The sequence below is a fragment of the Dermacentor albipictus genome, chromosome 5, assembly GCF_038994185.2.
Source record: "Dermacentor albipictus isolate Rhodes 1998 colony chromosome 5, USDA_Dalb.pri_finalv2, whole genome shotgun sequence".
NCBI lineage: Eukaryota > Metazoa > Arthropoda > Arachnida > Ixodida > Ixodidae > Dermacentor > Dermacentor albipictus.
The window spans coordinates 163,088,053-163,111,369 of record NC_091825.1 but is presented as its reverse complement, the minus strand read 5'-3'; the positions used below and the strand labels follow the sequence as shown (position 1 = coordinate 163,111,369).

General features: G+C 50.0%; 1 protein-coding gene across 3 annotated transcripts; it reads right to left on the bottom strand.

The window, feature by feature from the left end:
- Nucleotides 1–1,270: 1,270 nt before the first annotated feature.
- Nucleotides 1,271–19,172, bottom strand: LOC135904009 (uncharacterized). Of its 3 annotated transcripts, none has more exons than XM_065434541.2 (3): nt 18,880–19,172; nt 3,697–3,804; nt 1,271–3,250 (listed from the first exon to the last, which is right to left on the bottom strand). In XM_065434541.2, the coding sequence occupies exons 1-3, from the start codon at nt 19,159–19,161 to the stop codon at nt 2,123–2,125; spliced, it is 1,518 nt and encodes a 505-aa protein (XP_065290613.2). In that variant the 5' UTR covers nt 19,162–19,172; the 3' UTR covers nt 1,271–2,122. The 3 variants fall into 3 exon arrangements, with proteins under 3 accessions (XP_065290613.2, XP_065290615.2, XP_065290616.2); XM_065434543.2 differs by having other exon boundaries at nt 18,801–19,021; XM_065434544.2 differs by lacking the exon at nt 18,880–19,172 and adding an exon at nt 4,791–5,188.
- Between the last annotated feature and the right edge of the window lie 4,145 nt (nt 19,173–23,317).

Here is a 23,317-nt window from a genome sequence, read left to right as displayed (position 1 = left end):
GTGGACGCCCTGCGAAGCGACGACCACCAGATCCAGCTCCGGGCCGTCCAGAGGGCTCCCGAAAGGGCGGAGGCTCACGGGCTTCCCGTCCCAACGTGGGTGCGGCCCGCGACCCCTGCCGACCACTAAACCAAGAGTGGGTGGGGAGGGGTTCCTCGGGACCCAATAAAGTTATTTCCTCCTCCTCCTCCTCCTCCGAAATATCTGCTGACAAGTGAATCGGCGTTGCGGTTAATTTAGTCCTGATGTGCGTGAGCTAGGCTTTCGGAAAACCATTAATCCAAACGCCAATGCGTTTCTCAGCACCTCCTGGAGACGGCTTTAGACTTCTGTTAAATAGATACTACCCGGCTCCAATTCAATGTTTACAACTTGTACACTTAAATAATTAGTAGAAGGCTGCTAATTAGGTGTAGCAACATTGAGTAGTTGTGCCAGTTATGTCCCCCTTGCTGAAGGGGCCCAACCACGCTGCGTGCCACGGGGGATATCATTGAAAATATGTTCGAAGCAAGCAAACAACGAAACAGTCGAGAAAACGTTTTGCGCAAGCTGCACAGCCCGCATTTATCACATTTCGACAGAACCGCTGACCGTTATAAAAGGAATATCAGAGTGTCTATTAGAATCTGACTAAAACATAAATCACTGTGTTGAAATCAAGTACGCCTCTCGGCATCCGAGTGCCCTCTAGACTGGTATATTTCGGCTCCGTGTGAAACTGGTGTCCTAGCAGGGCCAAATCAACAGTGCCCACGTGGTGCCGCAGTGTAGATGTATTTACAGACGTCGATGACATAGGCCATGGAAGTCAGTGAATGATGCGGCGGCCGTGCTGATGCAAAGTCTATGCAGTGCATGCCTAACTGTGAGATGAGATGTTTATTTAATACAATAGAAATGTTGAGACGGATGCCAACATCCTGTACGGGACTGGCAAAAAAAATATTTTCAGCATGTTTATGTTCACCACAGCCAGTTTATAATCTGTTCTCCAAAATTAAGTTCTTTGCTAATACATATATGCACAGCGCAGAAGTACCAATTCCGCCTGATATGTAGTCTTTATGCATAATATGCTAAGAATACACATTTTCAGAAAAAGGTTATGTACGTGTTCTTTTCCGCATAAAATTGCGTTCAAATGCGCGAATGTTCCGGTTAAGTCCTGACTCTCGTTAGTATATAGGTATGGTGTACCTTTTTCGGTGTCTATTTCTGCCGGACACAATAAACAGACGCGAGACAGACACACACACACACACACCTATACAGTAAACGTGTTTATTTCTGCAGCGTATTTTCAGCCGCCTTGGCACCACGACAAAAAAAAAAAAGCACAGGAACTTCATCTCCGAATTCGAAAGACGTCGGCACAACTGATCCTTGAGTCCGCGCAATGTAAAGTTGCGACAAGCCTGAAGGAATGAGACGGTCCGGAAAGGCGCGTGCCGAAAATCGCGACCCACGCTCCTGTAAGACCAGCTTTAGGCCTGCGAATGCCGCCAGCTTATTTCTTCCAGCCGAAACAGGATTTACTTTAAAGCTTGTCTGAAAGACAACGAACGACAGTGCGCAGCCAGAGGCACCCGTGCATCTCGACACAGCAGCGCGAGTACAGACCGGCGGTGTGACGAGAAACTGTGAGACGCTGAGAGATCGGTGGGTATCATCCTAAATGCGCGAGCGTATTCCACCGCACGTTGTTTGCAGCGGCGGCGCTGCACTTACAGTTGGCAGTGCAATCGCGAGTAGATGTTTGCTCGACGAAAGATCAGGAAACGCAGCCATCCCGGAATGCGTCCGCCTTGGTGGGTTTCCGTCACGGTTTCAGAGAAGTTGACGTCAAGCGGATGCCTCTTGGCGAGGTACGACTGCATACGTAGGAGATCGTGACGCCCTGCGCACTGTCGGGCCGTCAAGCCCCTGGATCGACCCTCTTCCCAACTGGCCGGCTTAAGACGTCATGCAGGGGCTTTATCGGGCCGGAATGATACGAGAACAGGGAAGCATAAGTGTGGATCATCTCGCGTACCCGCCGCCAAAGATGCTTCTGCAAAACTGAGCGTGCGTCAGAGTGGGAATAGCGCATAAAGGCGAACGCGCGCGATCTCGTTTGCTCCTAGAAGGGGAACGCCACCACTGGCGGCAGGAAGGGTGCGTGGTAGGGCCACTTGAGCTGGCCGAAGGGAAAACCCGCGTGGCTCAGCTGCGCAGAGTGGAAGAAGGCGGACGCTAACGCTGGGTTCGCGTAGAATACCGGGTGGAAGGCACCATCCGGGTGGCTTGGGGCGAAGGACGACAGTTGGGGCACACCGGCGGGAAAGTACCCGAACGCGGCCGGCGAGAAAGGCGGGTGCCTCGCCACCTTGAACGGGAATCCCCCGTGAAAAGCGGCCACCTGGAAGCCTCCGGGCCTTCGGTGGAAAGGCACTGCCGGTGCCGGGTGAAAGGCGGGCCCGACGATGTGCACGTCTGCTGCGTCCACGTAGAACGGGTACCTGGGCATACTGACTTTGCGCCTCGGAGGGGCGCCGGGCCTTTTTGGAGATGGACCGGAAGATACCCCGCCGATCTCCTTAGCTGCCGGAGCAGCCAATGGCACGGACGGAGGGGACTCCGAGGGCACGGGTCTGGGCGCCGGAGACGGCGGGAACACGGGAGGCCTGGGCTTAGTGCGGCGACGAGCAGGCGGCTTCGCGCTAACCTCATCCGCATCGGTCAAAACTTCGGGCGGGGCAACGTCGCCTCCCGCATGGACACTCACAGACGTGTCCGCGTCTTTGGCTGCACCAGGCTGATTTTGGATAACGTCGGGCTCGATGCTCACTGGAGGCACCACCGTCGAACGACCCGAGGTGGAACTCGTCGACAACGTGGGCGCCGCAGGCACATCCGCGGTGCCTTCTGCAGGTAGCTCGGCCGTGGGTTCTGCGGTCACTGTAGCCACAGCCTCTTCGTCCTCGTCGGAGGGCTCGCCTGCCGTCAAGTCCGGCAGAGCAGCGACCGGCGGCGGGCCGCTTATGGTGGCGCCGGCGGGGTCCTTCATGGGTTCCACCCCCGGCTCGTTGGTCCGCACGTCGGCGCGGAATCCTTGCGCATCCGCCACGTAGTTGACGACGCGGACGCGGCCATCAATGTCTCGCAGCCCGTACGACCCCACTTTGACTCCATTGGAGCTCTCCTCTTTGTGAAAGCTGCTGCCCGAAGAATGAACTACGTCGTAGCCGAATCTGTAGTTTCCTTGGCTCTGCAAGGAGCAAGAAATGGATAACGCGTCGCTTGAAGGTCAAGAAAAATTGCTGATTACATAAAGTGCGCAAAAGAAGCAAGCATTCACGTTCGCCGAGTACATGAGTACCCATGATCTCTTTACTGTAGTACGTATAAGTGTGCGCCTGCATAGGCAGCATGTAAGACGCTGCCTTTGGGTGGGAAAGAAGCATTCCAATAAAACGAGCTGAAAGAAAGTAAGAAATGGCCTAAAATGGCATCAGGTTTCACGGATACATCATCACTTTCGACAAGAACATTGGATTGTTTTCAAGAAGTCGTTGCTGCCGGCTGCTCCATGCAGACGAAATTCTCCATGCTCACACTTAATACACCAGTGAAATTAGTTAAAAGACGATGGTGGCGGCGGCCATGGCTATAGACATCACATAATCAAAGGAATATATGGACGCAAATACTCACGTCCTGTGTCTTGAAGTGCGTACTTGTGCCGGTACGCGTTGCAACCCTTTGCTGGCTCACTGAACCTCCGCTCGCGAATGCGAGGACAGTCGCCAGTACTAGAACAGGCTGCGAGTGTGAACGCCAAAAATTAGCGCGAGGAAGATCACTATACGATTCGCACACTTGTAAACTTTTTTTTACGTCTTTGTGGCAGCAATGAAGGCTTTCCAGGCCCACACATTTTACAATGTACAAAGAACCGCGCGACCGCCGCCGCTTTACATCAGATTCTGGCTCACATAAGAATAGTAAAGAAAAATCCTCAGGTCATCTCATGTACATTGATGACATTCGGTGACACTGTTTAGATCAGCCCATAAGCTTTCACGCCTATCTGCGGTAGTAGCCGCCGACGTGATTTACATCATCGGTGAAACGTTGAGCACGGCCCCTACAGGAATTAGAGGAAAAGGTTTTGCAAAGCAAAATACCACCCACACAATTAAATTTAGCAGACAAAATGACAAGCCGATCATTTTGAATACCCCAGTTTTTAAGCTCAGATGATGTCGATTACAGAGCTGTCGGATACGGGCGGGAAAGGTACCAAACACAATTACTTTTGCTTGCAAGCCCCAAAAGAAACGTACGTACGTTGAGCGCAGACTGGGGCATCAGCACGCGCGTCGAAAAATAGGACTTGCCTAGCGTGGGTTAACTACGCAGGTCTCAGCGGTAAACATTGCTCAAACCTTCGACAACAGCGTCTGTTACAGGCAACGAGAATCGTATTCGAGCGGTGCACACATTGAGTGTCTTAGCTAGCTGCTGAGAGCAGAGTAGCAGAACTTGAGGCTACTACTATCTTTCCTCAATCAATTCTCATCTCTCTCTCTCTCTCTCGCTAAATGCTGCAAGTATAACCACATAAGCGACAAGTCTGAGGCTCAACTCTTCGCAGTGCCACGGTCACGCGTCTGTACCAGCCTGCACGTCTACCTCCGACAACCGTTGGACGCCGTGACAACTAGTGACGCGTCCATGGTGTACGCTCCACGTGGTGCCGCACAAGAGGCCGCAAAACACCGGCGTGGTGATCGCGCTCAGCTCACCGTCATGGTGCGCGGCTCCGCCGCGACGCGCACTGGGTGTCCTGCTCGTGAGAAGAAGCCTCTGCCGGCGCTCGCGTTAGCCTGCGCGCAATGGGCATCCGACTTGCCCCTTTATAGAAAAGCACACCGGCGCACACAAACATAAGCATATAGGCGGTCACGTGACGCTCCCGTGTAAACGGCCTGGGACAGCATCATCACCTCGCCAGGAAGGAAGCGCCGTTCAAGTTCATCCCTCCTCGCCGCTCGGGTGGCTTTCGCCGGAGCGGCGGAGACGAAAACAAACGTGGCCAAAGACGGGCTGGGAAGCCGTTGCTCCTTCGCCGTCACAACCGGACAGGCCGCGCCTGCGGACGTGAACCCCGGCGGTCACTGCGCGAGCGGCATCCATTAGCCGATCCCCGCCCATTATGCGGCGCCCTGTCACGAGCGCGCTCCGCCAGGGCGCGCAGCGATGCCCTTCCTCGAGACGACGCCGCGAGAGAGTCGAACGCGGATGTCGTCAACGGTCGGCAACGATCGGTGCGTGGCAAACGCGTATAACAACGCTCGTCGTCCGGAAACGGGACGATCTTGTGTTCTGCTCTTCGCGTACTGTAACGCATGCCTTCCGTGCAGCGACTGCTCTTTCGACCCACACACTTCGCACACCTTGGATGCCATTGTACACTCAGTCATCGTTCTGCATTTCTCCTCAAAAGCTCAGGCGCAGTAGTCATTCGGGCAGCCACTCACCTGTCACGTGACGTATCTGTATATTGCATATAGTCGGATTGCATTAGGATATTCCGATAGAGCGACTTTCTCTGGTCTCGATATGGTCGGCCTCAGTGCGCTTTAAATGATTGTGTAGACGCTCGGTCTGGATTAGAATCACAGCGGTACACCTGGGTCACCTTTGCTAGCAGTTCGCACTGCGTGGCCGCAACAGGTTCAAACTTATTCTCGCAGTGAGAAGGAAGAAATTAAAGTCACTAAATTATACTGGTATACGCGGGAAGACAAGCAAGAGACTGCCGCCGGAACGTTGACAATTAATGCGAGTTGACGTCCCCGCCGCATGCGTATAAGCTGGAAGCGCGCAGCTAGAACCGCTCCATCTTCGAGGTGACGGAAGAGCGCAATCGGCGCAGCTTCCCCCCTTCTCCCCGGCGCCACAAGCTTCGAGCGTAAAAGTGGTCGGAAGCGATGCTGTTCCTGGCAGAGAAACCACGGCTGCAGTCGCATCGCTTCTTCTTGCAAGCAACACAGCGGCGACCTTGAACGCGCTCCTCGAAGTGTGTTACGCTTCGCGTCCTCTATGTTGCTCCCGTTCGTCTGCCGTTCGTGCTCATGCCTCTCCGCAACAAGCAGTCCTAAAACCGCGCAGCACTGCGAAACCGACTGCGGTGCTGAATTCACAGATGTGGCTCTCCGGTTACAGACGGCTATGTTTGTCTCGACTTACACAAAAGGCGGAGAAGCGATTAGTGGTTATGGAAAATTTTGTTAATGGTTCGAAATACTTCGACTGGCCCAACAGAACAATATTCTAAAGCGTAAACATTAATTTCACCTGCACACGCGGGCAGTCTGCTGCGACACTTTGCCACAGCCGTGCAATTGCGCATATTTACCCAAATATCGTAGACATTTGTGCATGTTTTTTTGTGTCCTTGCCACTTCCACCTATTAGCCGGTGCTTTTCAGGTATTAACCTAGATGGTGCGGCGGCCGGCAGCCCATTCGCTTATCCTGGTCCTTTCTTTTCATTCGGTAAACAAACCAACACGGCCGACCACCAAACCACTAATAGGTGGTGAGATGTCTTGCGCGGTCATTGTTTGCCTGACTTGCATTAGCAGTGCGTTAGCAGTCACGATAGACGACAAAACAATGTGCAATGCAGCTACCAGACGCGAATCGTTCCCTCGAGCGTGTCAACGGTGCGGCTCTTCATTAGGTAACGCAGCAGCTCGCGCTGCACGGTTTTAGCGCCAACTAAAGCCCATACGGGGAGCGTCATGCCAACGAACTGTCGAAGAGGATGGGTGACCCGATGGGGGTTCCACCTGGAGCGGCGTGATTATGGTAATGCGGAGTCTTGCTAAATATGCACAGGCGTCGCCCACCAGAGGGCGCCGTCTGACATCTTGGGGAACGCCGTTGCCGCGCGTGTGCCCGCTCGAGCGCCTCGCGCGGATCCATTGCCCGGTCACCAACCTCTCCTCGCCCACAGCAGCGATCGAAGAAGTGCGGAAGAAAGCGCTGCAATGCTTGCGGCACATGCAGCTCTTTGAGCAAGAAACGAAAAAGAAGAATCGCGAGAGAAATCCGACCCAAGCTATTTAAATACGATTATAGCATTACAGGCTGAATGGTCATGCGGAATGTCGTTTTAACTTGTTCTTCGGTGCATTCCGCACGCCTTGCCGACACTACGGTAACAGCAGATGAGCTGAGTTCCCGCCGAGTTTCGATCTCATTTATTTCAACCAGTCACTCGGCTGGACAGCTTTTATCAGTCGTATGAGGGGATTCACACAGGTTCGCGTATATATAGACCGAGATTGAAGCATGCGAGATTTCTGGTTCAACGGACATTTCATTTGTCTGCCGCCACAAGATGCTCCCACTCCGCTGAACCGTGCTGAAGCGTATATATTGATGCGCGAAGGCGTTACTGGGTCTGCTTGAAATTATTTGCACACAAGCCCCGCCAGTCTGCCACACGTAAACGTCGCTGGTTGCAGGGCCATCGAAAGGCGTATCAAGGCAAAAAGCGTCTTTCTGCTCAAGAGCTGTGGTCCTTCGCGGATGGAGGCAGCTCGACCTGTGTGCGACTGCTTCTTGCGCACAGAATTCCGTAAGTGCGAACGAAAATGACCTGCAGCGTCGCTCGATCGCAGGCATCCTGAGGAGAGACACACGGTGTCTATCAACACACATCGTAAAGATCAAGAAGCTGAGCACTATTCTCGCGTCACCTCTCGAAATTTGTGCGTAAGTTTCTATCAATTATGCATGCAACATCGCGATGTAACTACACCTGTAGGAAGCAAAAAAAAGAAAATGCCTCTCGCTGCAAGATCGCATCACCGGCAGGGCTCCGAGTCATACGCCGGTACTGACCGCGAACGCTCGTAACCTCGCAGGAGTCGTGTATGTTCGAGCATTGGCGCAATCTCCCATGAACAGTCGCGGGGAATTGAGGGAGAGAGATAAAGAGGAAAGGCAGGGAGGTTAACCAGATATCAGTCTCCGGTTTGCTACCCTACGCTGGGGATGGGAGATAGGGGTTAGAAAGAGGACAGAAAGGAAAACGTTAAAAAAAACACGCACACACGGAGGCACACACACACAAGAGGCGTTCCAGTTAAAGACGTTCACTAAGGCCGGTAGATCGCAAAAAGCGCAATAGTGCTTGCACGGCCTTCTTCTGTGATGTTAGGTCCTTTCGATAGCGCAAAATTATTTTTTCCGATAGTGGTTGGTCGTCCAGCTGGTCAAGTTCGTGGCGAAGGCATTCCCACTGTGGACTGTACTGCGCGCAGGCGCACAATATATGTTCAATCGATTCTTCATGGCCGCAGTGGTCACAGGTTGCGGTGTCGGTCATCCCTATGCGGAATGCATAGGCTTTCGTGAAGGCAACGCCCAACCACAGTCGATATAGAAGCGTGGCGTCTCCACGGCGAAGCTGTGATGGCGCTCGAAGGCTTAATGTTGGATCAAGTGAGTACAGCTGCGTATTTCTTAAATGTGGCTCATTACATTGCGACATGGTGCACTGCCGAGCAAGTAGGTGGAGCTTCCGTGCTGCGTCAGTTCTAGAGAGTGGAATTAGGACGTGGTGCTCCTCAGTATGGACTGAGCGGGCAGCTTGATCCGCCCGTTCATTGCCGATAATCCTGCAGTGACTTGGAAGCCACTGGAAGGTTATTTCATGGCCTGCATCACTTATACGGTGTAACGTCTCCATAATATGAAATATTAGTTGTTCGTGCGGTCCGCGTCGTAAAGGTGACAGTAGAGACTGCAGTGCCGCCTTCGAATCGCAGAATACCGTCCACTTGTGTGGCGGTTCATCACCAGTGTGATTAAGGGCAGCAAAGAGCGCTGCGAGCTCTGCTGCCATCGATGTTGTCGCGTTGGTTGTCTTCAATTTGATTGTTGTAGCTTTCGCTGGTATGACGATTGCCGCCGCGGAGCTGTTTGGAAGGACAGATCCGTCAGTGTAAATATGTGTAGAGTCACGGTAGTTCTCGAACAAATGTAGCAGCGTGAGCTGTTTAAGGGCTGGTGATGATAGATCAGCTTTTTTCGAGATGCCAGGTATGGTGAAGTTGATTTTTGGCGGAGCGAGGCACCATGGAGGAATCGAGAGGTCTCGCAGCCGGAGTGAAACAAGCTGGCAATGGTTCATCATATGCGGTTATCGTTTGGCTGAAAGATGTGTGTGGCCTGTCCACTGGTAAAGAGGCTAAGTGGTGACGAGGAGTCCTTGCTAGATGCCTTATATGGGTCCTGAGCACTTCAATTGCAATGTGGGTCTTGACAAGGTGTGGGTCTCTAGCGATTTTTATCGTAGCCACTGTTGAAGCACTCTGAGGCAGGCCTAGACAGATCCGGAGCACTTGAGCCTGAAGACTTTGTATTGTGCGTAGATTATTTTTACCTGTGTTGGTTATTTCTGGCAAGCTGTGGCGCAGAAATCCTAGAAAAAGCACCCTGTACAGTTGTAACATGGCACTTGTCGACATTCCCCAGGTCTTGCCAGCGAAAAACTTGAACAGGTGGCAGATGCCTGTCAACCGTTTTTTCACGTATGATGCGTGAGGGCTCCATGACAAGTCCCTGTCAATTATGACACCTAGAAACTTGTACGATCGGACCCGTCGTATTATTTGGCCATTTATCATTGCGCTGTAGTTTGCCATGGGTTTGCGCGTAAATGGCACTAGTGCGCATTTCTCGGAGGAAATTTCCAGGCCTCGATTACGGAGGTAGATAGCAGTTTGTGTGGCGGTTCTCTGAATCCTCGCTCGCAACTGTATCCGTGTTACTGCAGACGTCCATATACAGATGTTATCCGCGTTCACTGATAGCCTGACTGTGGTTGGCACGTGCTCAAGGAGAGCAATTAGTGTTAGATTAAATAACACAGGGTTAAGTACGCCGCCCTGGGGGACGCCGCGGTAGCTATAATGTAGACTAGTATGGCCTTCCTCGGTGCTTACAAAAAAGGATCGCATGGAGAGATAGCTCCGTATCCTCCGTATCCATTGGAACATCCGACCACCCACTCCTACCTCTGCGAGAGCAGAGAGGATGGCTTCATTCATGCGCAACGTTGTCATACGCCCATTTAACGGCGAGGAATAAAGAAGCGCAGAGACGCTTACGGCATTTCTCATGCTGAATGTAGGTGACCAGGTCGAGACGTTATCGAGACGTTATCGACTTGCTGACATTTCCTTGATGTGTGATCTTGTGCAGATTGTTACCGAGTACACCAGAGAGGCTGGCAGCGCCCATTCTACAGTCGACCTAGTCTTTTTAAATTATAATTTATATAGTTACGCTGTCGCAGTTGACGATGGCATTTCAGATCATAAAGCAGTGTTTTGTCTTTCCGTACTGGCGAAAAAAGTGCACAGACAGGGTACAAGACATGTTGTTAAGGATTATTCGAAGTCTGACGACCAAGCCATTTTGGATCATCTGTGGCTTTTATGTGATATTCCTGATAATGTGTCCACCGTTTGGAATGAAATAAAATCTCTCATACATTGCTGTATTAATAGGTTTGTGCAGAGCAAGCATGCTAGTAAGAATAGAAATAACCCATGGGTTACTAGAGATCTAGTACATTCACACAGCAGACTAAAACGTGCCAGAAAGAAAAAAAACACACTGCAGATTTACTTCATTGAAGACCCAGCTTGCGGCTTGGTTAACCAAAGCCAAGACGAGAAACCATAACCACTCACTCCCTAACCTCTTGAAAAATAACCCTGGTAAATTCTGGCGGTACCTAAGCGACAAGAACAAAAAACCGACCGAGATATCAGTGGACGGCCAATCATGCCACCAAAATAGCAAACCAGTCCAATTGCTGTTTCCACTCAATATTCATTCAGTAACACCAGACTGGCACTAGTAATAATTCTCTTCATGTCATATCTGCCGATTTCGTAGCTGTCGAAGTTTTTCTTTGTTGCTGAACCTAAAGACTAAATCTTCTGTCGGTCCTGGCGGTCTACCTAATAACGTATTTCTGCAGCGGCACTCCGAGCCCGTATTTTTCGTCTCTCGTTGAATGATCGGCGTACGGCGCGTGTATTTCCTGTCCTTAAGAAAAGTGATCGCCTGCATTTTGAAAACTGCTGGCCTTATCGATAGCTTCCGGCAAACTTCTGGAGCATACCATATCTAGAGCACATTCCTTCCTCAAAGTAGACTCTACAGCCAAAGGACATCGTGCTTATTCAGCTGCTGGGGACTGAGGGCCGGGGTTTGATTGTTGTGTTCATATAGGAGGTTGTGGCCAAGTACTGCACCAGGTTGGCCAATCCTGCTCTGCTGAGGGAGTGCATTACCGGTTCTGGTCACAGGGATCAGGACACACTCCAGACCTCTTTATGCAATTTCATCAACACGCGGATTTTTTTTTAATCCGGTGGAAAATTGCGCGGCACCGGGATTCGAACCACGGACCCTCTTGCACGCGAGGCGGGTGCTCTACCTCTACGCCACCGCTGCACTCTACGCCACCGCTGCACCCTTATTGGTCGGTATCAACCTTATCGCAATCGATCCGATCGTTATCAATCCATATCTGTTCTTGCCAACCTTATCGGATATGATCGGACCTTTATCAACTCTTATCAGTCCTCAACTTGATCGGACCCTTACAACCCTTATCGCTGCGTATTAGCCTTATCAGAAGTGCTCCGACCATTGTAAGTCCTTATCGCTCTACACCTTATCCATCTGCGTCAAACCATTATTAACCGTGATTAGACCCATATAACCCCTCATGGATATTTATCAACCTTATCAACTCTGACTGCTTATCTGTCTGTCTTGCGCGATGTGAAGCGCATGAGCCCTCAGATATTGGTGGTATTTCGGTCGGCGAAGTAACGCCCCAACGGAAGGCGCATCCTGCGACCCCCGAAACGCATCGGGAATGTGGCGCGGGGGTGCGCGCATCGAGGCGCTCTTAAAGCCCATTAAACTTCGTAAAGTAGCGTCACGCATTGAAGAATGCCACTCCTCCTCGCGAGCTCTGGCCGAAGTCAACGCCGCGTCGCTATTGGCCTAATAGCATCTCGTTGGACCTCGCGCCGTGCATCAGCGCCATTTTTGCTCGAGAAGCGTCTACGGAGTGGCGAGGAGCTCATGTTGGCGCCGTTGCTACGCTCGAGCAGTGTAGGCGGCGCCACGGTCGAGGAGGGAACGTGAAAGAGAGGAGAAACGAGGAGTGAAGGCGGAGGAGGAGAGTGCCGCTACTTTACGAAGTTTAGGGCGTTCTACGCGTCGTCTGTTCACCAAAGTGCTGTGTGAGCGGTGGTCTATCTGCGGCGGCTGCTGTGAATCGCGCCCACACGTCATCCACGCTCTGCCTCTCGCGATCTCCCATTAGCGAGGCAGTCGCGCCACACTTCACTCATTTCGAACGTGCCGCACGACACACAGACTGTCCGCGCCAGCCAATATATCGCGAAATAAAGACACGTATAGAGAGGCGCGCTCAAATTTCCCATTAGAGAGTACCGACGGTGGTTTTCTTCCTTTCGATTTTATTGTTCTACAAATATTTCTATAGCAATTCGTCTTACGTGACGCACGGACGGGTTTCCTCATTTGTAAGCATGGAAATACGTATTTTAAAAAGGAGGCCTCCATGACTTACAATCAGTTGCCGGAAAACAGGCAGTGATTAAAATTACAAAAGAAAAATGCCAGAACCCATCTCAGGATGACTGGCGACATTTTTTTTACTTCACTTATTTCTCATTCTTACATGAATTGTACAAAAAACTGTTGGGCCCGTAGCCAAAGGCTAGTGTCGACCCATAGTCAGTCTACATTAGCAGCTACAAAATTTACACATATCTACTTCCCAATGCGATTAGCAATGCAGCGAAACACCCTATTGCCACTGCCGAAACGCGTCTCTCGCCCTTCCTTCTGGATACGTTGCGCCATCTAGTCCGCGCGTGGCGCGTGTGTAAATATTTTTTTTATTTCAAACAAAATTTGAATATATATTACGCTGGCCCGATACCTCCCAGCACCGGAGCAATATTAAAGGATTTTTTTGTCATTGAAGAACGCCTCATATGTGGTAAGCCATACGCGGTGACCCAAGTTGGCGTGAAAGAGGTTCAGTGATGAATGGCACATACCCGATGGCACATATCCAGTGACCCAATTTAGCGTCAAAGACGTTCATTGAGGAGCGGCACATGCCCACGTTTGTGCGAAAGATGTTTAGTGAAGAGCGACATACACCCACTCTCACGTACCGAGTCCCCGAAGTTGGTCCGATTGTTCGTTTCGAACTCTGTTCCCGCGGTACTATAGCCCGATGCGCCACGAACGCTAAACTCAGTGAACCCCACGCTGACCCAGTGAACCAAGTTGGCGGGAAAGAAGTACCGCAAGAATGATAATCGCATTACAATGTCTCGTTTTATCTTGGTATGGTCGCAAGTCACCTGCATCTCTTTGTTCGCTGGCGAGGCTGGGTGGCACCGTGCCATTGCTCACCTCATAGGCTTCCATTGTGTCGATCTTGCAAACAATCGTGCTCGGGCAGCGTGTAACAGGAGCACCTGGCTCGTTTCTTCAAGACCAGCCCGCACATTAAGGATTGCATTTGTCATTTCAGTAGGCATTCAGCTTGCTGAAAACACACTCAATTCTCTCTTTTTCCTAAAGGACCATTGATAAGCTACATGTCTGCCACACTTGAAGCACAAATTATTGTAAAATTTAAGTTTATGTACGTTCAGAAAGGAAGGCAACAGTAGATGAAAATCGCTAAAAAAGCCACCGCCCGTAAGGGAACAAGTCCGCCCGCTAGACAGCGCAAAAAAACGCTAAAACCGCAAGAAACAGTTAACCCCTGAGGTTGTTTTCTCTGATCCGGTGAAAAACGAAAAACCCCGAACTTGAGCTCTCCTTTTTCTCGTTTAACCGGAACACAGCCGCAATGAACTGCCCTTGGGGTCGTTCCTTCCTATGGGAACCACATTCCTTGCTCCGTTCTGTTCTCTTTACAAGAGTGGCGATTTCCAAGTATTTAGACCAGCATAAGTTGCCTGGAACAAGGAAAAGGTCACGGTAGTGCCTAGGACAAGCTCCCCCCGCAAGGCACTCTACTGTTTCCACTCGAGTAGAGCGATCGGAGGAGAGGAGGGAAGTCCCTCCTGGCCCTTCGGCGTTTTCCAAGCCACGGTAAACACCCATTTCTCTCTAGCATTGAAATTAGACACCGAAAAACACCGATACAAAGGGCAAAATGAGCACCAATAAGCAACCCTGAATGCGTTGAGCTTTCAGGCCTCCTGCGTCCGTGTTCCCACTTACGGTGCACATCGAGGTACTACAGCGAGCACGCGCGTACAGCAAGTGGTTTTTTTTTTTTTAAGACTAGTCGGGGGAACCTATTTCTGGCATTGATCTCTCATTGCATCTGCTATCTGAAATGCCCCCCCGTGTGCATGAGCGATGCGCCAACATAGTGTGCAATGACGCCACTTCAGAGGATGAGCCAGCTGGGCATATTTCTTTAATTCATCCTTAAATTTTTATATTAGGCTTAAACATCCTTCCATACCGCATAAATGCGACTACTTTCCCAACATTTTTTTTTTTTCACGCACAAGAAATCGTAATGAGACAAGGTGCAAAAATTTCGTTATCGAGTCGCAAAACGTTCCAAACTTTAAAAGCGCGTGGTATAGACAACAGTTTTCTACACGTTAGGCCTTTTACTCCACAGCCATACCAACTCTCCCACTGAATCAAGGCAAGCTGAATTTAATTATTCTTCGCCCGACAATTCGCGAAAAAGTGAGAGGCTCATATGTTTCTATTCTTTAAGGCACCTTGGATTAAGAGTTCAGTTTAAATTTCTTTTTTCTTCGTTGATCGTTAAGTGCTACGCGATTTACTCTCGCTTGAAATTGGAAGGCAAATTCGAAAAAGTGGGCATGAAAAGTAAGGTTTGCGCCTATCTTTCTTTTCTTTAAATAAAATAATTCCAGATCTGCAAAATTACTTGAGTCAGGCATGTACCCAGGATTTTTTTTCGGGGAGGGCCCAACCCAAGGTAACTTATATGCAAATGAAGGGGGGGGGGTGTACTTTACTAGTACAAATGTGAATAACATCCACCATTCTCCATAAAAACGCGTAAACCCAGAAAAGAAAAATGAAATAAGTGTATTTTAAAGGTACGCCTGTGCTATACACCTCTCCTTTACTTGGCAAACAAGGGACTACTTCAAATCGACTCGCGCAGGAAAGAAGCGCAGGAAGAACACTGCCAAGAACAGGAAGCCAAAGTGTAAAATAAATATTACTTTATTAGAATACAACTTAAAAAATAGCAGTTGGCAACCAAGGCACATAAACCGAGCGTAGTTGTGCTACTTCGCCAGCCAATCGCAGAAGCAAACAAAATCGCCGTCATGCGGCATATTGAAAATGGCGTCCTACTTGATACCTCCGGAGCGTCTGCTGTTCTTGAAGAGTCTTTTCATCGGCGGAAGCAATGAGGTGTGCAACAAACATGGACGAACTGTATGAAGTCTCAGCATTTCACTGTTCAAAAGCCTGCGGTGCCGTTCATTTCACTGCTGAACCCGTTTTACTCATAGAACTTCACTGCTAACTGAAGTGAAACTTGACAATAAATAGTTGCAGCAAAGCAAGCATGTTATTTCAGTTCAATAAAAAATTAGGCATTCGCCGTTCCACTATTATAGGCGAGGGGAAAGGCATAAAATTACGCGCTAATGATTTTATTTTTGTAGTTACCACCTTATTTGGGTAACAGGAAATGTTTTAAGTACGAATTATTTGCAGCCTCGCAGAGGAACAGTGGCTGGCGGTTATAAGGGCGTGGGCGAGGCTTCACTGCAGATGTAATTTGTATCCGACTATAGTAGCCTTTTTTGAATTTGCTCTGGAAGAATTATAGAGAAATATATATTTGCGGAGCAATCACAGTTCTTTTGGATCCCTCGTTTACTGCTCTACCAAGTGAAGTGCCACGTACAACCGACTCGTATTGTCATTTGGGAAGTTACGTAACGATGCTTGGCTGCCAGTCCCGTACAACCGCGTAGGGCGCAAGACGGTGCGATTCTAGACGTACTACGCCCACCGCGGATGGTTAGAAAAACACCTACGTAAGCACAGCAGAGAAGTGGCTAGTTTAGGCGGCTCTAATGATAACTGTAGAAGCGTGATTCGGAGCACACGGAACTGTTCTACATTCCATTTTTCTGTTCTACTTCCTTTTTAAATAAAAACATGTTGATCCATAAATATTTTCATAAAGTTAAATTTGTTAATTTTCGCTTTTCCTTCCTGTTTGGCTGTTGCCTCTCCCTTAGCAGATCACCTGATTTCTCAACTCCTTGCGGCTCTTGTTTCCAGATGGCAATTTTGCACGAAAAGAGCTCTACAATTAGGGAAAAAACCAGACGACTTAACGGGTGATAGTCATATTGCCAATGAGTTTAAGGGTTATTGCAGGATTTGGTGATGGACGCTGTCTCGCATTTTATTTTCCACCTTACCTAACCCATATCGCGGGTATATGGTTCCGAGAATATCTGTTAGCGTCGCGGCGAGCCGTTACTCGAGGAAATAATGAAGCAAAAGGAAAAGTTAAACGCAATTGGCGTTTTCTCTGGCCGTAACTCATTCCACGTGCATACGGACAAGCTGACCACGAACCGAATCCCTTTCCTGATCCCTGGACAAGTCTAAGCAAAGAAGGTTGAACTAACGAAGCAACAGCGATGCGCGTGACCGTCGAAAAGACGGTGACAACTAAATGCATCTCGAGCAAATCACGTGGGCACCGAATCGATGAGGAAACTGGCCTTCACACCCCAGGAAGTGCCGATAACTACTGCAATCCAAAAGGAGTGAAAAAGGCAGCAAAATGTTTACCACCGAATAGCTGTCAAGTTTCAACATTGATTTGGCGGCGCTTTAGGAACGCATGTGAGAAGTGGTAGCGTGGGCAGGGACGGGGGGGGGGGGGGGGGGGGCTATGCGTCTTAAGGTGGAAAGGGAGGGGGCGGGCCCCCCTGGGCCCGCCCTTGGGTACGTGCCTGACTTGAGTACCATCTCTTTATTAGCTTCCTGCAAAAATGTGTTGCTATACTCCGCAAATGATAAAGGTATTCAAGGTAGACTAGTAATATTTATCCGCTTCACTGTTCAACGGCGTAGGTAATCATGGTGAATGGCATACTAATCCCGATTTTGTTTATACAGCAACGAACTTTCACGGTTGTGGGACTTGATTGCAACAATGCACAGATAACCCGACCATTATCGTAATACAAGGCTATTTAGAATCACCCCACGAGGCAAATATACGTTGGCTAATTTATCACTCGCAAGGTTGTTTGAAAGGGAGGGTGTGAGGAAAGTCATATGTAAGTGCGAGAATCGCATCCTAAGGTTTAGGAGCTCTCAGAGAGTTCATTTGCATTATCCACAACCGGCAATAAGCAGTCGGGCAAGCAAATTTTTCAAACTACAAATTCACACCTTCTTCCATTCCGTGTTTGCGCATTATGCTACGTACAAGGAATGCCGTCGATCAGATTTTACGGTCTTCCAAATGTGGGTGGTCTGAATTCTTCGCAGCCACCCGAGACCTTTATTTTTTCTTTCGTTATCCGAAGGCTTCTCATTCACCCTTGTTCACGCGCAGTAAGAAAACCTTTTTCAATTTACCACCTACAATGTTCACAAAAATCACTTGTGCATGAAATGACCTCGGCGGATGGCGATCGCAGGTTATGTCATGTGGCTTGGTGTTTGACAAGCCCACCCACACCGTTGCAGGCATTTTTGCCGTGTCCTGTAGCCGTTAAAATTAAGCCACTTGGTTATCTTAAGCTCACTGCATTGCAACTCGTGCAGTTGGAAGCAATTCTTAAAATGGGCGGTTGCACCATCGCTCACGTGCCAATTGGAGAGTAATCCTCAATGTGTGCCCTGACTTTTCTCGGAGCCAAGCAAGCATATGCGGATTCGTAGTGGGCGTCATCGATAATCAGGACGTAGCCCCATGTCGACTTTCCTGACGATACAACGCAAGATGCTCATTCGCGCGCTCCGCGAATGGTATGATTAGATCTGGGAGTACGACGGACCAATTTTCCGCCACGCCGAAGTGAAAAACAATAGAACCCTTTTCACAACACTGCTCTTCTTCGTGCATGGCACTTGCTTGCGTGCGCCTAATGCAGTTACGAGGGATCCATTTCATGGTCACATATTGAAACTCCGTTAAAAATTCTAGAGGCATCATAGGCTTGTTTATTAGTTCGTCTGATTCCCAAGTAGCAACAATCATCTCTCCTTCAGGTTCAATGCCGAGAGTTTCCAGGGCCAGATCATATTTAGAGGTCATTGCACACTCGCCTAAGAAACATTTCGTGCTAGGCTGCGGGCATACACAGAGCGTCTGCACATCTTCGGTCGACATTGACGAGCCCGACGCATCTCGAACCAATAAAACAGACCTTCTAATTTGCACACTAAGGATTTTAACAGCGGAGCTGTGTAAGCTTTTAGTTCCGCCGTGGAGCATTACCAGAATACTCGGCCCAGCTGTGCGCAGCCTCGCATCGCCTGGCAACCAGCTGCCTACAGCACCGAGCCACGTAACGTCCTCGAACCCTACGCGCGTAGGGCGGAGTCGTGACGACACAGGCGAGCAAAAGCTCGGAACAGCCGGCGCGGCGACACACCTCTCACCTCCTCCACTCCGTGCGTACGTGCTGGTGCCATGGGAAGGCGGAATAAAGTCCTGCCGCCCGAAGAGGAAGCGGCTTACCAGGAAGAGCGCCGTACTGCCAAGCGAGAAGCGATGCGTCGCCGTCGAGCGGATCTGGAACACCGCGCCGAAGCTGCGGCAGAGGAGAGGAGACGCCGGATGCCGAGTTTCAGTCCAGGGAACGCCAACATCGGAGCCTGAACGCTTGACGTCGCCGAGAAAGCGATCCCGGCCTGCGACTGCACGTAAACTTCCAGCGTCAAGACCGCCAAGACAATATTGACACGTGTACTTATCTTTATCGGGCAACCACGTTTCGCCGCTTAACAACTGTAATCGCATACCGAGGGACGCGCCTGCATGTATCCGACGTTTCTGGAAAGTTATCGACGCTTCTATCCGCGTGTCTGTTGTCGCCGAACCTTGTGTTATCAGATTTCATCGCGTGACACGAATGGCGTAGAACTTTGTGGAAGACACGCGGGTCCCATCAGTTAATCTGGAACATTCGACGACTGATCTATAAAAGCCGACGCGCTTGACCCGCTGATCAGTTTTTCCGACGATCGCCGACCGTGTTCGCCGCTATCGTTGTGCTATAAGTGTAGCCTGTTTTTGTGGGCACAGGTTCGCCCAATAAAAGCTAGTTTTGTATTCCACCGTATTGCTTCTTTCTTCACCGTCACCACCACGTGACATCTGGTGGAGGTGCTGGGTAAGTCCGGTCATGAACGGTAATTCTTGCCGTGCAGATCCCAGTCGGCGTAATCAGGTGTCCTCCAGCGGTTGTCAGGATTGGGGGCTTAATCCCATCGTCCGTGGTCCTTTGCCAAGATTGGAGTACGGCATGAATTCGGAGGTAGCTGGCCCATGCCGTCGTCCAACTTATTTACGCTGAGATCGTTGATGAAGTGAAGAACTGCTTCTCATCGAGAACGAGGAAAAGGGTTTATTTACAGAAATTAAATCAGTCTAACATGACTGCTTGAGAAAAAGAGTAACAGTTCAACATGACTGCATGAGAGAAGTGACTCAGTCTAACATGACTGCTCAAGAGAAGTGTCCTCAGCATTCGCACAACCCCAGTTTTTATACACTCGATCCGCCGGTCCTACGACGCGGCGACTGTTCGTTTACTCGTCACCACCTCGCCGCTGCTCTGCTGATCAGTTTACAGACACAAAGGCACACACATTCCGAAGCCCAAGCGACGGCGTTGAAGGGGGTGCCGTTCCGGAAAGTATCGACGCCGCTCGAGGGTCGCTCGTTGTTTTGCGTCTGCCGAAACGTGAGAAGCGCAAAAATACGTCGTTCCCGCGGCAGCTTGTCCAGGCGTGTCAAATCAGCTCCGCGTTGGGGAACTCTGGAATCATTGTCCACACACCGAACTCGTCCCGTCACAATGTCGATGGGGCTGGAGGAAGGAAGCGGGTTTTCAGCACAAAGGCCGCTTCTTTGAACGCCTCGCAGCTGCAGCGACGGAGAGGGAGAGGTGCGCGTCTTGCACCCCTTGTCGTAATCGGGTGGCAAGGTGGCAATCCTGCTCAGCGGCTCGCCATTCTTGACAGCGCCTCCATGGCCCGAAAAATCTCGACTGTCTAGCGCTGACAACCGCTAGGCAGGAAGAGAACGGCTGCTGGTCAGGGGGGGATTGATGTCTTGGCTCGCAGCGACCACTTGTGCATTGATGTCACCGCCCCAAAACATCCAACAAGGACAGGCAACTGCAAAATGAACCCCACAACACGGCTCTGCGCCGAGATGGCGTGCATTGGCTATCACTTTAGACTTGCTAGGCTTCAAAAAAAACAACAACAACATAAGTGCAGAAGCAAACAAAAAATGCTGCATTTCGCTATGCCAATTTCTGAAGCAAATTCCTGCTGACACATTCAGCAATCATGGAGGGAATCCTGCCAAATGAGAGGGGATCTTCTTCGGTTAATAAAATTAACACTAGTAACCCTCAAATTTAGGCGGGACCCCCAAACGCAGAATTCAAATTAGCCTGCTCAAACCATCCGCATTGCTATGCAACTTTCCCTTCTTATATCTAACGGAGAAGTTGTACTCTTGGAGAGTGAGGCTCCATCGGAGCAAGTGGCCGTTTTTGTGTGACATTTGATTGAGCCACGTCAGAGGACAGTGGTCGGTCTCGAAGATGAACTTCGCTCCGTACAAGTAACACGACAACTTCTGGGCGGCCCAAACCAAACAAGCGCATTCCTTCTCTGAAGCGCTGTAGGCTTCCTCTCTTACATTTAGTTTACGGCTGGCGTAGAGGATAGGATGCTCCTCGTTATTGTCGCCGACCTGACTAAGTACCAAGCCCATACCTCTGTCGCTTGCGTCGCATTGAACTATGAATTCCTTTGTGTAGTCTGGCGCGCGAAGCACAGGGCGAGAAACCAATAGCGTTTTCAAACTTTGGAAAGCGTTCTCCTTGTCCTTATCCCAGTGTACGTTACTCGGTGCTCCCTTTCGGAGGGCGTCTGTCAACGGACTTGCCAATTGCGAGTAATTCGGAATGTACCGTTGATAGTACCCCACAAGTCCCAAAAATGAACGAAGGTCCGTTTTCGTGCGCGGCTGAGAAAAATCTCCAATCGTCGCTATTTTCAGCTCAGCCGGCCGTCTCATGCCCTGACCGACAACATGGCCCAGATAAGTAACCTGCGAACAACCAAACCTACACTTTTCCGCTTTCATCGTTAAGCCGGCTTCCCTCAACCGTGAGAACACCTGTTTGAGGTGCGATACGTGTTGTTCCCAGCTGTCCGAAAAAATGGCCACATCATCAAGATAAGGTAAGGCGAACTCCTGCAAGTCCTTTAGGACAATATCCATTAACTTAGAGAAGCTAAACGGCGCGTTCTTCAGCCCGAAGCTGAGTGCGAGAGGGCGAAAAGTGCCTACAGGCGAGATGAATGCGGCATAGCGGCTGGCACTTTCTGAAAGGGGAACTTGCCAGTACCCCCGCACGAGATCTATAGTTGAAATGTATTTAGCAGCGCTAACTCTTTCAATTCGTTCCTCAATGTTGGGTATCGGGTACAGCTGATCCCTAGTGATGGCATTTAACTTCCTGTAGTCAACACACGGACGAGGGTCCTTGTTAGGGGTTTCTACGAGTATTAGCGGTGACGTGTAGTCACTCTCAGCGGGCTCAATAACTCCCAACTCTAGCATGCGCTGTATCTCTGCCTCCATAATCTCTCTCTGTCTTGGAGACATCCTGTAAGGTTTTGATCTTACTGGTTCGGTAGAGGTCAGCTCAATTTCATGCGTTATCAGTTCGGTTCTACACGGCCGATCGCTGAATCTGTCGAGATATTCCCCTAACACCCCCTTTAGCTCATCTAGCTGCTCGGGTCTTAGAGCATGCGAGCTTACCGAGTGTTCTACAACTTCTTCTAGGCCGATTTCAGAGTTGGAGGTCGTCCTATACTCCTTAAACTTGGTACCAATGCCATCAGGCTCTTTGACGGTATAGTTAACGACTCCGCTCCGCTCTACATACGGCTTCATCAAATTACAGTGATATATCCTCACTTCCTTCCTGCGACCGGGCATTCTCAAAGCATAGTTGGTATCTGAAAGTTTGTGCAACACTTTAACGGGCCCGTCCCAGTGAACTTCAAGCTTGTTCTTTCTTGAAGGTTTGAGGATCATTACCTGGTCTCCGGCGTTAAACGTACGAAGCCTCGCATTCTTGTCGTAATAGAATTTGGCGTTCTTTTGAGCTAGTGCCATGTTCTTTCCGACTAGTTCTTGGGTTGCGCTTAGCCGCTCCAGTAAATTTAGCACGTATTCAACCACGGTTGGACTCTCCCCTCTTTCCTTCCACATCTCTCTTAACATTCTCAGTGGAGACCGGAGTGTCCTCCCATACACTAGTTCTGCTGGTGAGAACCCTGTCACCTCATGTGGAACCGTTCGCAAAGCAAACAAAGTTGCCGGCAGACAGTTCTCCCAGTCCTCCTTGTGCTCGTAACAGAGCGCACGCAAAACTCGCTTAAGCACCGAATGCCACCTCTCTACACTGTTTGACTGAGGGTGATAGACAGAACTGTGTATTAACTTTACCCCGCACTTTTGCAAGAATGTGGAAGTCAGTGCGCTCGTGAATACTGACCCTTGATCTGCCTGAATTTCGGCTGGAAACCCAACTCGTGCAAACACTGTCAAAAGCGCGTCTACTACTTCGGTGGAGCTGAGCTCTTTCAAAGGGATTGCTTCTGGAAACTTGGTAGCCGGACACAGCATGGTAAACAAGTACCTGTAGCCTGATTTTGTTTTTGGAAGAGGCCCCACCGTATCTATTACAAGTCGTCTGAAAGGCTCTGTTATTAAGGGCACTACCTTCAGTGGAGCTTTCCAAGTCTCTCCTGGTTTACCAGAACGCTGGCAGGCGTCGCATGATCTTACAAAGTTTTCTACATCTTTGAAACAGCCAGGCCAGTAGTATTCCATAAGCAATCTTTCCTTTGATTTGTTT